The 13,217-nt window shown below is 34.9% G+C and overlaps 1 protein-coding gene across 2 annotated transcripts in view; it reads right to left on the reverse strand.

Moving 5' to 3' along the window:
• SLC9A9 (solute carrier family 9 member A9) overlaps positions 1 to 13,217 on the reverse strand; it is a 211,184-nt gene that overhangs the window by 95,142 nt on the left and 102,825 nt on the right. For both annotated transcript variants that reach the window (XM_074833838.1, XM_074833839.1), the window contains exon 10: positions 397 to 510. In XM_074833838.1, the coding sequence (XP_074689939.1) occupies positions 397 to 510 (114 nt within the window). The remainder of the gene's footprint in view (positions 1 to 396; positions 511 to 13,217) is intronic.

Here is a 13,217-nt window from a genome sequence, read left to right on the forward strand (position 1 = left end):
CAGCTCTACAGTTTGTGGATCTGCACTGGGTTTGAAAAGGCAAAAAGATTTTGTGTGCCTGTACCTGTCCCTGCAGAGAGATCCCAATACACATCCCAATTTTCCATCCCACTTGTAAACCAGTGGTACAGGTTCCCCAGCTGGTTTAAAGTAATTTACTTCGTAGCAGATCTGCAAAACAACTGTCAAAAGACCATGTGCTTACATGCATTGAGCCAGTTATTGAGATATACATAATAAAGATGATTACCTTTGGACCTGACAAAAAATTGATTTTTAGTATTTAAGAAACTGATTGGTTTGCTTGACTTTTTTCACATGGAGCTGTCATTCTTTATATATATATAAAAATATATACGTGTACATAGGTATATACTTCTTTAAAGCAAAGGATACAAATGCACCAAATATAAAAAGAGGATTGAAGATATGGTTTTGAAACGTGAATAGTGCAAGTCCCATGTAGCAGAAGATGACGTTCTCAGCCAAAAAATTCATGAACTCGAACAACTTAAAGGAGAGGGAAAGAACATAATTATGACTTATGTCTGTAACTAACTACTGTTTATCACTAGGTTCCCTTGGAATACAGAACTGTTTAAATGAAAGTAACAGAAATCCCGGCCATTTCAAGGGTGGATTTTAAAACCATCTAATTTTCTGTACAGTATACATGGTGTCTTTTAGCTTCAAAAATCATACCTGGTTGCATGTTTTTCTCTGATTTTTGTATGAAAGCTTGACATAGACAACTGATTAACTAACTTGCTGTTTATGCATTTATACAAGCTTCAATGCAAACTACAAGGAAGCTGAGGGAATTTAACTTCACTCATGTTTACACAGGTGAGCCTGGGAAATGGCTCCTGATCACACAAGTGGCTATGCATAATACAGTACTGAGTATGGGTACACTAATGCCAAGAGAGAAAAAAAATATTTCTAAATAGACTTTTAAGAACCTCTGCTTTTAAAATATAACACAATTTTTTTTATTACCATGAATATTATCTTGCAGATGAAAACTTTTATTGCACTGTATGGACATCAATATAAATTATTCATTTCAAACCAAACTGTTTAAGTTATCATTTAAACACATTATAAAATAAGCCTAAAATACATGATTATGGTAAGGATTTCTTCTGTGAAAAAACAAGCAAAATGAAAATATTCATTTGCCTTGAGGGGATGTTCTTGATTGCATTTGCAGCTGATTTATATAAAAAACTAATAAAATAAATTTTCATTTTTATCCACATCTGGAAAAAATCAATCCTTGCTGCCAAATAACTACAGAGGAGAGAAGAAGAGGTCTTTTTACTTCTGAAGTAATTTTTGGGCTTAGGAGACTACGCTAACGAATCCTGATGCAGAATTAGGGCCGAAGTTTGTCAATCTGTCTACAAGCAGCCATACATCACTATCTGGAATGTTACTGTGGAGAGATTTTATTCATCTTCAACGGGCTTATATATATTTTTTGTGCTTCTAAAAATAAATATCCAATGATAGTCACTAAGATCTAACAAAGGAAAAATGAGAGCTGTCAAAATCGTTATTTTAAGCAAATTTCAGAGGCAAAATGGCATAAGACCCGGTAGTGTATGGGAAGATACTTCAGACCTCATGGCAGCACCATTAATTAGCCCAAGCACACATTCCATAACCCCCATTTATGCTGCAATGCTGAACAACATGTAAACAAACACAAGAAATATTTGTATGTTAGTAAACTTAAATTATTTAAATTAAATTTAAATGAGAGAAACCAGCTGTCAAAAACCCTCAAAGTATGGGATCTTGCTACCCATAGAAATTATTATGACAAATCTTTATATTTCCATTTTGGGAGCAATCATGATCCCACTTCTTTGTGGGAATGTCACCTGACACATTTTTCTAATGCTTTAAACAATGTATCAGGAATGTCATGACAGGATCTATATATATATAAACACATATATTTGTGTATATATAAAAATCTTTTGAGGGAAGGGTACTGCTATGAGGAACATGCATGTTTTAGTTGCTGGGATAAAAGTGTTCCTGAGATTGTAAAGCTGAATGATATTTCACTCTTAATTTACAAAATCTCATTCAAGACTTAAAGAAATATAAAGTAGATCTGCTACTGATGTATTTTAGAAACACAGCTTCTGAAACTGAAGCTTCTTTCTTATATTTTCCAAACTTCTGTTGACATATATTTTTTGAAGGAAAACAGATTTTGCTATATCGTTGCTTTTGCTATATATTATTTCTTCAACAGTAAATTCAAACTTTTACTCTTGCCTGAAGTGCTTTCATGACATTACTGCTTTTAAATTTCTCACCCCTTGCCTCCCAGCAATCTGGTCAAGATGCAGTCTTTGTGTATTTCTTGTAAATTCAGTTTAGTGCATCTTCTACATCTCCCTATAACTTTATCTCCTTTTCTGGCTACATGCATCCTGTTTCTTCCTACTTCAATGCAGCTTCAGACCTCGAGAGTCAATTCAGTAAGTGATTCTTAAAAAGAAAAATTTCTAATTCTTGACAATGTGTTTCCAATCAACATAAACAATATATACTTCCTACACTCACTGGGCCAATGTTTCCTGTGCCACCAGCATAGGCCTATTAATTTTTTGAGCCTATATTTACAGTGGGTGTAACACTTCTTAACCATGTCATCTATGTCAGATACATGCAACACTGTAATCTATTGCAGTTCTTGAATCGTATTGGTGGGTATCAACTGGTTTGTTTGCAACAGCAAATGCAATCCAAATCCCATTTTTTTTTCCCTGTAAATTTTGTTCTGATCTGTGCTGTTTTTTTTTTCCCCTCTTATCAATAGTTCCTTTGCATTTTGATCTTCCACTATCAGAGCACTGCGTTTGCTAGAAGATTAAATCCAAGCTAGTTTTCTTCTTTCGTATAGCAAAAATCCAGGTGCTATTTCAATAGCTAATTCAGAATAGGCTCCTTCCTATTCCACACACAGCCATGATATGGTCTCTTATGAAAGATTCAGCTCTGTAGAATGGTAAAACTAGCTCGTTAACTTCATTCAGAGTCTTCTGTATGCCCCATATTTCCCCATAAACTATATCACTCATATGACACATTTATTCATAGAGTGCAACCTATTCAAATTTCTCACCCTGAGTTAACAAAAAATAATTAAAAGTATTAACTGCTGCAGAACTAGTTACTGTCATAAAAGAAGTGATATCTGAATGCCTTTTCCTGGAACACTGATGCCTGTAGGTGTAACATGAAACATCCACTGTCCTCCAGACTTCCTTTTATTCCTTTATTCAGCATAGTGTTTTATTTAGTGTTTCTTCAGCTTCTGTGTTTTGTTCAACAGTAATACAGAACCCATGGAGATACTCCATTAAGCACTTAACTGTCAGCGCTGTGCAGCATAAATCCTGTCAGAATATAACAATTTATTCTAAAGAGATCTTTTGAAAATGATGTTAAGGAACAGCTTCTATAGAAGCATTTCCCCAAATTGTCATGCCTTTCACACAAATGTTTCTGTCATTATTTTAAAGATGAGATGTCAGGACCTTTTGATGAGAAGCAGAATAGGAGGAATAGGTTTTCATCTGGAATTTATAATTTCCTGGGACACCCAAGATGTTCCAAGAAGAGTTGCACCACACATATTAGTCTCTAAAACGCATTCTTTTTTGTCTGAGTGGCCATAATCCAGGTCCATGCTATGGTCCATAGTCTGCTTAAATGCCACTGAAAAATTTTCCTTATTTGTAATATATGTACTTGCATGTGGGATTACTTGCATTAAATAAAAAAGAAAAAAAAAAGAAAAAAATTAGGATTAGAATCCTAGATATTGAGTCCTTGGAATTATTTTGTCTATAACCATGAATTCCCTTCCCTTGCCTCCTGCACAGACAACTGGCCTCTTTCTACTCTAAATGAAATTGGCATTAAATTGCTCATATGCTGCCATTAGATTCCCCAAGACTACCAGAAAATTATACTAGAAACCATTTTAATATACACAGTAATAAGACATCTTTTCTGTATAAAACTAAAAAACCTCATTTGTAATGTGCTATTTTTACCTCTCCACAAAGTCTGTAAGTCTGCTTATAGCTTTTAAGTAAGAGTTGTGATAAATCACCAGTGTCAACACATTGCAGAATAGAGTATTAATTACAAAGATACCGGTTCAGAACCAATCCAGGCACTTGGTTTAGGTGTTTAGCTCAGTGAGTTACTGAAACTGGCATTTGCTTTGCTTTGGTTATTTCATCTGTAAAAAGTGGATATTACAAAAGATTTATATTAAAAATGTCTATTAAAATTGGTATAATATTTATATATTTAAAAACACATTCGCCAGATATGCTTAGTTTTTCCATTACTCTCAGCCATTGTAAGTACTAAGAGGGATGTGCAAAAAATCAGCTCTAAATTGGGACATTCTTCTGGAAAGTACTGCTTGCAGTTCAGTTCTCACTGGCAGAGAAAGGAATCAGTCCAGGTTATCTACACCTTAAGCCTTGCTGTAACCACTAAATTTATCTTATTCCCATGTTTTATTTTAACTCAAGTGAAAAATTTTATATGATATAAAAACTGTATTAGTTCTATCTTTTGAGTGAGATAAGGAAAGTGCCTTCTTTTTTTTTCTGCTTCCTTCCCTCCACCCCCACAGTTAAGTTCAAGCTAATTAGAGAAACAAGCTATGCCAAAACAGGTTTTGCAACTTGATCCGTTTTATAGAACTACTTAAATTTTCACTGAGTGTTAGAGAGATTATCTAGGTAAGTAATTAGTGCACCTGGAAGATGGGACACACTAAATTCCAATCTTGGCTGAAATGAAAATAGAATTTTTAAAGGAGCATCAAAAGGAGAAAATGAACATGTTCTATGCCACAGTCCCCTTGTGCTTGGGGAGATGCAAAATGTAAGATTTCTCAAATCCTAATATTTTAAACAGCATTTTTCATCTCAAGGGAATAAAGTTAGTATGAGAGTACTGGGTAAGGACAGAATTACAAATAGAATTCTGTCATCTTAAGGGAATAAAGCTAATATGAGGGTATTAGGTAAAAGCTGAATTACATCCAGAACTTATTGCCAGCAAAATTCAGTGAATTTTATTCACTGATGGCAACATTACATTATTTCACTTGATTTAATACCTGCTGAAGGAATGTCATCCACCTCTTTCAGGTACCTGTAAGCCTTCTCTAGTTGCATTGATTTTGCTAGCAACATGGAGGAATGCCACCTGTCTAGGGGTTACATCTTAGTGATATATTCTTTCATGTCATCAAAATAGGGTAGGGAGTTTCAGCAGTCCAACAGCAGCTAGGAAGCTTAGATATAAAACTGATTATAATTTTTAAAAGAGATTTGAAGGTGACGAAGGGCTATTAAAATCCCAAGAAGTCAATGTTAAGTGATGGTTATAAATTTTATTATATTTGAATAATGCTATTTAATTAGAACACAGCTATCAAAAATGTTCCATGAAGTCAAGGATATTGATAAATCAATAGTTGATGAAAATTGCTTTTTCCTAACTATTTTGAATTAAAATGAAGTGAGAATTCAGACTACCGTAATTTTTCCGAGACTGTAGAAGCCTTTATTATAGCCTAATTGTTTTATTTAATATTTCTTTTTTGATTAGAGGTTTCCAAATCAGAAAAAGAAGGCTTGAATTTGAATATCTTGCCTGAAATCCTTTATACAGCTATAATGAATGTTCAAAGCATAGTGATATAATGCTCATTTCTAGAATAACATGCTTAGATGAAAGAATCAGCAAAAGTAAATCAAATTCAAACTCAAAACTTGTTTATGGTACTAATTTTGATATCCAAGCGTATTTGCCTGTAAACTTACACACACAGCAGCAGAGAGAGATTCTTACAAGATCTTTTACATCCTGGGGCAAAATTCTGGCCTTTTTTATCAGTAGGCTTTCCTACTGCATTCAATGAATTTCATCCCTACAGATTTATGGAAGGCACACAATAACTTTCTATTTCCCTATAGAGCTGGGAGGTTTAAAAGATTCGTAAGGCCTGAGGAAGAACTGGGAAAGTAAAGGGAAAAGAAATAAAGAAGACAGCAGCACCAAGGGAGAGGAAAGGCCAGCAATATTTTGCATTTACACAGTATGGATTATTCTTTCTGGCATAATCTACACACCACCACCAAAGTTCATCTTGTGAGAAGCTGGATAAACTACTGGCACAGAATACATTTCTGACTAGCAACAGTAAAGGAAAAATGTTGGCTACAGACATCAAGGCAAATCCTTTCTATTATTAAAAATGCCATAGATCTTGAATGGCTTTGTTGGTCAAAAGAAGTTTAAACCAAAAATGTGAAAAATTGGGCAGCTAAATTAGAGTATTTTTCTTATAAACTACTTGGAGCAATGAAAATTGGAGGGAGAATGACTTAAAAAGTAAAACATTTTGAACTTCTAAGAAGGTTTGACCTCAGGGGTGAATGGAAGCTTAGTTTGGTTTGTATTTACAATGAATCTGTCAACATCATTAATTACAGGATTCAAATTAACCCTCAGAAAGAACTTTGTTATTTGATTTTATCAATTAATTGACAAGTAAGTGACTGTTAAAAATCTAAGACTCGGTATGCTTGTTTCTTATATGTGTTAAGGTGTGGAGAGCAGTAGAAACTTTGGTGTATGCTTGTGGTAGTATAACCAGATTTAGAGCCTCATGAGAATTTATATGTTGCCTTCAATAGACTGGATCTAGCTGTAGAAAAATTAATTATTCTATTATTAGTCTTGCTAAATTGCCTAGGAAAGGGGGTTTCTGCAAACTTTGTTGCTTTTTTTTTTTAAAACGTGGATCAGTTTGTAAGAGAGGGAACCTTTTTAGATCACTATCTCCCTTTCCTGCAGCACAACCAATCAGGCATTAAGTTGCTCCTAAAAATAACCCAAGAATGACACCTTAATGGAAGGTATCACCAAAACAGCGAGGATGATGCTGTTGCTCCTACAGCTTGTCATCTAAGTTGTTACTTGGTTCACAAACCAGAAACAACCATTTTCAAAGGGTTTATTTATCTTAAATTCCTGAACTGAGATGTTGCAGGCACAAAGGAAGGAGGAATCATCAGTGCTCTGTTGTATCAAGATAATGTGTTCAGGGATTACTGCAGTTAAAGCTCTCTACGTTACTTCAGCAGTAATGTACTTACTACTCTGTATTCAGGAAGGGTTCCTCTCAAGATGGGCAATAACAGAGTGTAGCTGGAAAATCATTTGAAGGGATGTAAAGAACTTCTGACTGATCAGCAATTAATTGTGGTACTAGAATCACTGTGTTTAGGGATGTTTGGAAATTTTTGGGAACATGGATAGCTGTTCCATTTGCTGTAGAGGGATAATTATGGTAATGGAAAATGAAGAGGCTATGAACAGCCTGTGCTGTCTAGGATTAAGCTAGTATTCTTATAAAGCTGAAATCAGAGAATAAACTATGTGTAGAGAAAAAGAATTTAAAAAAAGCTGCAAAATAATAATAACATCAACTGAAATGAAGCTTAAGTTTATGACCTATTCTGAACAACTTGAAAGATATTTTCTTGGAAGGCATCTTTTTGGGGCAGTAAATCACCAGTCAGGTGGAAGTAGGGACATTATGCACTGACAGTTAAGAGCTATATAGAACAATGCTTAACAAAATAAACAAAAGAAATAAAGAATTTGTGGCTTTGCCAAAGACAATTTCAGCTAACAAAGGAGACTTAGATGCTTTAAAACGTGACTGTTCTCCTTCTGGTCAAAGAAAAATAATAATGTCATCAATATAATCCAGTTGTCTTTAAAATTGCAATGAACTAATATATCTTTTGTGTTTCTGCATTTATGTTAGAATTAGAGGAACTGCTGCTGATTTTTCAAAAGTAAAACATAAAATCAATCTCATCTCCCTCTTTTCATCCCTCTCGAGTGGTTTTTTTTCTGTGACTTTCCATCACAGTCCTAACCTCAAGCGATCAATTCAATTTCTAAGGAGGACAAATGCAATTTATTCCATTTCAATTTGCTGAGAGGAAATACTCTCTAATATTAATTCTTGAAGTGAGTTCATAAAAACTATTTCCTTCTTTTCCAAGTTTTGGATGTTGGAAAGAAATTCAGTTAGTCTTTGACATACTAGGAACTGGTAACCGATATGAGGGCCTTTAACCTACCAGGAAGTAAAAAAAAAAGGATTCTTATGAAGTCTGTGGTGTCTTTTCTTCATGCTTTCCAGCACGAATTAAGACTGCAAAAAATTATCTGATGTTCATGACTATAAGATTTCTATTTCACTGCAAATCCAACACACTACAGGACAAATACTTTTTCTCTTTGCATCTGTCTTACAGAAATTATATTGCAGCTTCTACCTACCCATACTGATGCTTTCCTTTACTGTTTGTAAAACTACTGTAGAACTATGAATCAGGAAAGACTCTATTTTACCTTAATCCAGAAAACAGTAGCAGCATTTGCATGTGTTTTTCTGATGACATGCTATTTTGCTTTTATTTTGTGCCTAATCTAAGATAAAAGAGTATTTACTAAATATCTTCTTTACTTTCTGTGCCACAGTTATTTGTTCAGCATTTTCCATATATATAATGTTTTATTATAAGTCTACAGAGGCTGGAGGGGAATGGATGCAAAACCTTATCTCTTTCTAACCTAGGGAGAGCATCCTCCCTCTGAGAACTGTTCTTGCTCTAACTGGTGTGGAGTACTGTGAGATCCTGATGATATTAAGCTCCATTTATTATTCTTAATGACCTATTACTGATAAGCCTAACTTTTAACTACATGGCCTTGGCGGAATGATACCCTATAGTTATATTTGGCAGTATTATTTGTAATTACTCTTCGGATTCTAGTACTAGTTTCTGAAGCAGGATACTGCATTAGTAGGTTCACTGATCTGCTCTTATATGTTTAGGATGGGAATTTGGGGAATTCTTTTGTTTCATTTCTACAATCATCTTTAAACATCTTCCTTGCCTCTTGATGTAGGCTACTATTCAAGAATTGATGATTCATTTGGACAAAAAGACAGAGAATTGTGAATAGCAACCATGTCTTTGTGTGTCACATTTTTTTCTTAAGTATTAGAGTACATGACTTTTCTCATCTAACAGACCTCTACACTTGAAGATATAATCTAGAGTGCAGTCTGTAGGGAGCTGAGATAAATGAGGCATAGAATGTGATTTGCTTGAACATTAAGTGTGAAAGGTCCAGTTTCTTAAATACAGAAAATGTCAGATACTTGCTGGTGGCGTACTTTTTGAAAACAGTACAAAGGACCATCTTGTGGATAAAGCACAAGAAAGCTGCCATTGAATACAAGTTAGCTTCGAAGTGGCTGCAACCTTGGTACTTCTGCTGTGAGTAAATAATTGCCTGTGGTGAAGGGCTGCCTAATACCCTGCACTTGTATCTGTGAAATACATCAAAAAATTGCAGATGATGGATAATTGGAGAAAATTAACTTAGAGGAAAGTGGTGTTTATATGTGCCTTTTACATAGCGCAGTGTGTGCGTGTATGCATGTGTGTATGTGTCTGTATGCACTAATAGTATGTGTAAAGGCCAGTGGAGATGAATATGTAGTATTAAGCACAAACAGGGTAAAGATCAATAATGTCAAAACTACAAAAGCTATAGCAGTTGGATGTGTTAGGGTACAAAGACTGGAAAGTGAAATCTTGCCGTCAAAGTAAATGTACAGAAACCCAAAGTGAGCCCATGGCTATTTGAATTTAAATCTCAGTTTCATAATTCATTTCAATGGGACAGGTTTGCATCTCGCTATAAGGTGATTCCAGCTGAAAGCAACAACCGTTAGAGAAAGTATTGTAGAGATTTCCAGTGTTCTCAGGACTACTAAGTTACATCCTTGCTGACGTTTCACTAATCCCACAACTGATATCAGCCAAAAAAAAAAAAAAAAGCAAAGTAAAACAAGTGAAGATTAAAAATCCTAAACTAAGATACATCTTCAACTGTACTTAAATCTGAGACCTCAGGACACTTTATTTTATATGAAATTAAGTATTTGTAGTGAAAAGATACAAATAGTAATTTTTCAATGCACCTTAAAAATAACTCCTGATAAGAATCTGTAGGAAAGCAGAAAGTGGGTGGACTGGGGAAGTATCATCTGGCACCTCATACGGAGAAATGCTTTTTCAGGAAAAGTATTAGTCACTACGTGAGTATGTGCTTCTGAGGATGCTGAATGTCTGTTCAAATTCTCAAACACTCAGAACTCTTCTCAAGTTAACCGGAGGCAAACGGGGGGTCAACACATCCTCTAAATTACTGTGAGTGAAGCAGAATTAAAAGTCAAAAGCTTGAAATAGATGCTTCAACTTGCATGATATTTTCATTATTTTAGGTGAATGAAAGTAGGTACCAAAATGTGTGGAAAGACAGGGCACTTATTGGAATCATGGTCATTATTTAGACGTTTAATGTGAAAGATTTTGACAAAGGGCTTTTTAGCCCTTAATTATTTCCACAGACGGCACCAGGAGAAAGAGATGAGCTATAGTCAGCTGTTTAGTATTTCTTGCACTGTGCTACCATTTTGTACAAATGTCTCTTTTGAAGGTAGAAAATCCATTAATCGTGTAATGGAAACACAGCTGTGCAGTCACTGTAAAGATGGGATGTTGGCAAATGCTTTAGACTATTATAGTGCCTTATTTACATGTATTTAAGTGAGTATTGTGTGAGAATTTATTGTTAGCTACATACTTCTAAAAAGTTTTAACTGAGGCTTTTGTGCATTTTTTTAGCTGATATGGAATTTTGCAGATGATATCCCTAGAAAGAGCTGTGAGGGATCAGCAGTCATGCAAGAATCCTATAAGTTAAAAAGGAGAGATAAGCAAAACATTTCAGAAGATATTTGACAACAGCAGTTTGGTTATGTCAGAAATCACACAATAGCTCAGATTCCTTAAGGCCTCCCATTGCCCCAGGATTCTCTGGGCAGGGCAAAAGCATTGCTGTTTGCAGGGGAAGCAGAAGCCTCAAAACATTAGTAAAACTGCTAGCTCCCAGACCACGCAGGCTTCTTTCAGTGAGGTCTGTGCACACTTGTGACAAAATGCTCGATGCTCTATAAAGATCACAATGTAACCTATCTAACCGTGCAATAAACAGCTATCTTAATTTCTTTACCAAACACCATGTCCCCACAGTAAGAGCAGCTATGAGCACACTGACGCATACTCATGGAAGTGTAAGGCAACAAACGAACATATTAATAATATCCTCAACATCAAAAACTATGTAAATCTATGTGCTTAATAATTTTGCTGCATTCCAGTTTAGCAGTATAATGTACTATGCATATAAATACAAAACAGACGATGCTTTCTACAGGTTCATTTCATAATTGGAGAATTTATTGATAAATCCTGTACTAAAATCACCTAACACAATAATGTGAAGTGTCAGTGTTTCAGACAAAGTTAGAGAAAATTATTACTGTTAGGACATAACTATATTTTAAGAAAGGATCTGAGTGGTTTTACTTATATTATCATGATATTTGGAACCTCTTAGTTTATAGTATAAGCCAAATCTCATTAAAGACAAGGCCTTTGGCTCATGACATAAAACTCTGTTAAATTAGTTTATCTGTATGAAAATTGAAGAAAGGCTTAAATGAAGACTCTTACCTTTATTTTTTATCTCTGTCAAAAGTTCTCAGATGAGAGAGTTGTGACTGACTACATGTTTAAGGGATCATTGTAATTGTCAACTTCTACAAAACGTGAAATTGAATAAGATATAATTTAAACTAAAGGTAACCATATATATTCTAAGTATGTGATGTTAAACTGCACTCTGCTCTGATTCAGCTCTACATGGTGATGATGCAAGAGAATATGTTCTGAGCCCAGGATTAGGTTGATTTTGGTTTGCTTTTTCTCCCTGTGCATTTCACAGTTGCAGTGATGAGGAGGGTGGCAATAATTAGGAAGGGACTTGATCTGACAGTCTACATACTTAGAGGAAGTTGTCTTCACAAAACTAGATATGCTTTACAGAGGTGGGGTACAAGGCTGGATATTTGCATGGATACAGACTTAAAAACTAGAGATAAGTGCCTAGCCACCCACACTAAGGATAAAAGTTTCAGAGGTCACTCTTCAAACCTCTTGTGCGAAGACGGAGAGAGACACAATAGCATGATCTTCATAGTTATATAAACAGCTTTTTGATTCTGTGGTAGCTTACATAGCCCCGTACAGTTTGACTCCACTGCACAGATGAAGACATAGAGTCTCATCTGTGATTCAGGGCACCTTTCAAAGAAACTGCAGCATGCGTCTCGGTTTGGAATTTCATTACATATTTCTCCATATGCCAATGAGATTTTGGCCTGTAAGTTTTAATTCCAGTCGGTATATGTTAGCTAACTGCTGGCATCTGCTACTGTTCTGTAAAGAGTAAACTATAACCTTAACAATCAAAGAACTTTATTAATATTTAAAGAAAATGTTTAATGTTTAAACAGATTGTAAAAACTTTAATGAAGCCATTTGGAAACTCGTTTGCATATGGCATTATGCTCCTTAGCCTACCAGCATCAAAAATGACATAATTTTTCAACAAGACGAGCTTCTCTGTAGAAATACTGCTTTCACTACAGTTCTGGGTTTCTTCAGGGTATGAATTACATTGAAGCATGTCTGTTTTCCAGTTCTAAGCTTAAGCAAAATGAAGGAAAGTTGTTTGGTTTTGTTTTTCAAGGGCAGTTCTCTTTTTCATAGGTCCAAAATACTATTTTTATTCACAGGGGGATGTGTGTGTAAGATCCTAGAATATAGTATTCCTTAGAAAATGCTGATGACAGAGAGACATATGCTTTGATGGGAAATAATGAGACCAGAATAAATCTGCACATTCTCAATTAAGGAATCACTGAAGCAGGTATGCAAAAACAAGGAAAATGGAGATTAAAGAATGAAGTATAGAACTGAACACTCTAATGAGATTTCTGTATTGTGGATACCTAATATTTTCAGTATTATGGACAGGATAGCAGCTAATTTATGATATAAATCATAAATGATGCATCTAATTACTGATATATCATAGTTATAGTCTACTGTTATCAGTTTACTTGTAGCAATGTTTTCTAGCTGTTTACCATC

Source organism: Strix aluco, chromosome 9 (assembly GCF_031877795.1).
Source record: "Strix aluco isolate bStrAlu1 chromosome 9, bStrAlu1.hap1, whole genome shotgun sequence".
NCBI classification, from domain to species: Eukaryota; Metazoa; Chordata; class Aves; order Strigiformes; family Strigidae; genus Strix; species Strix aluco.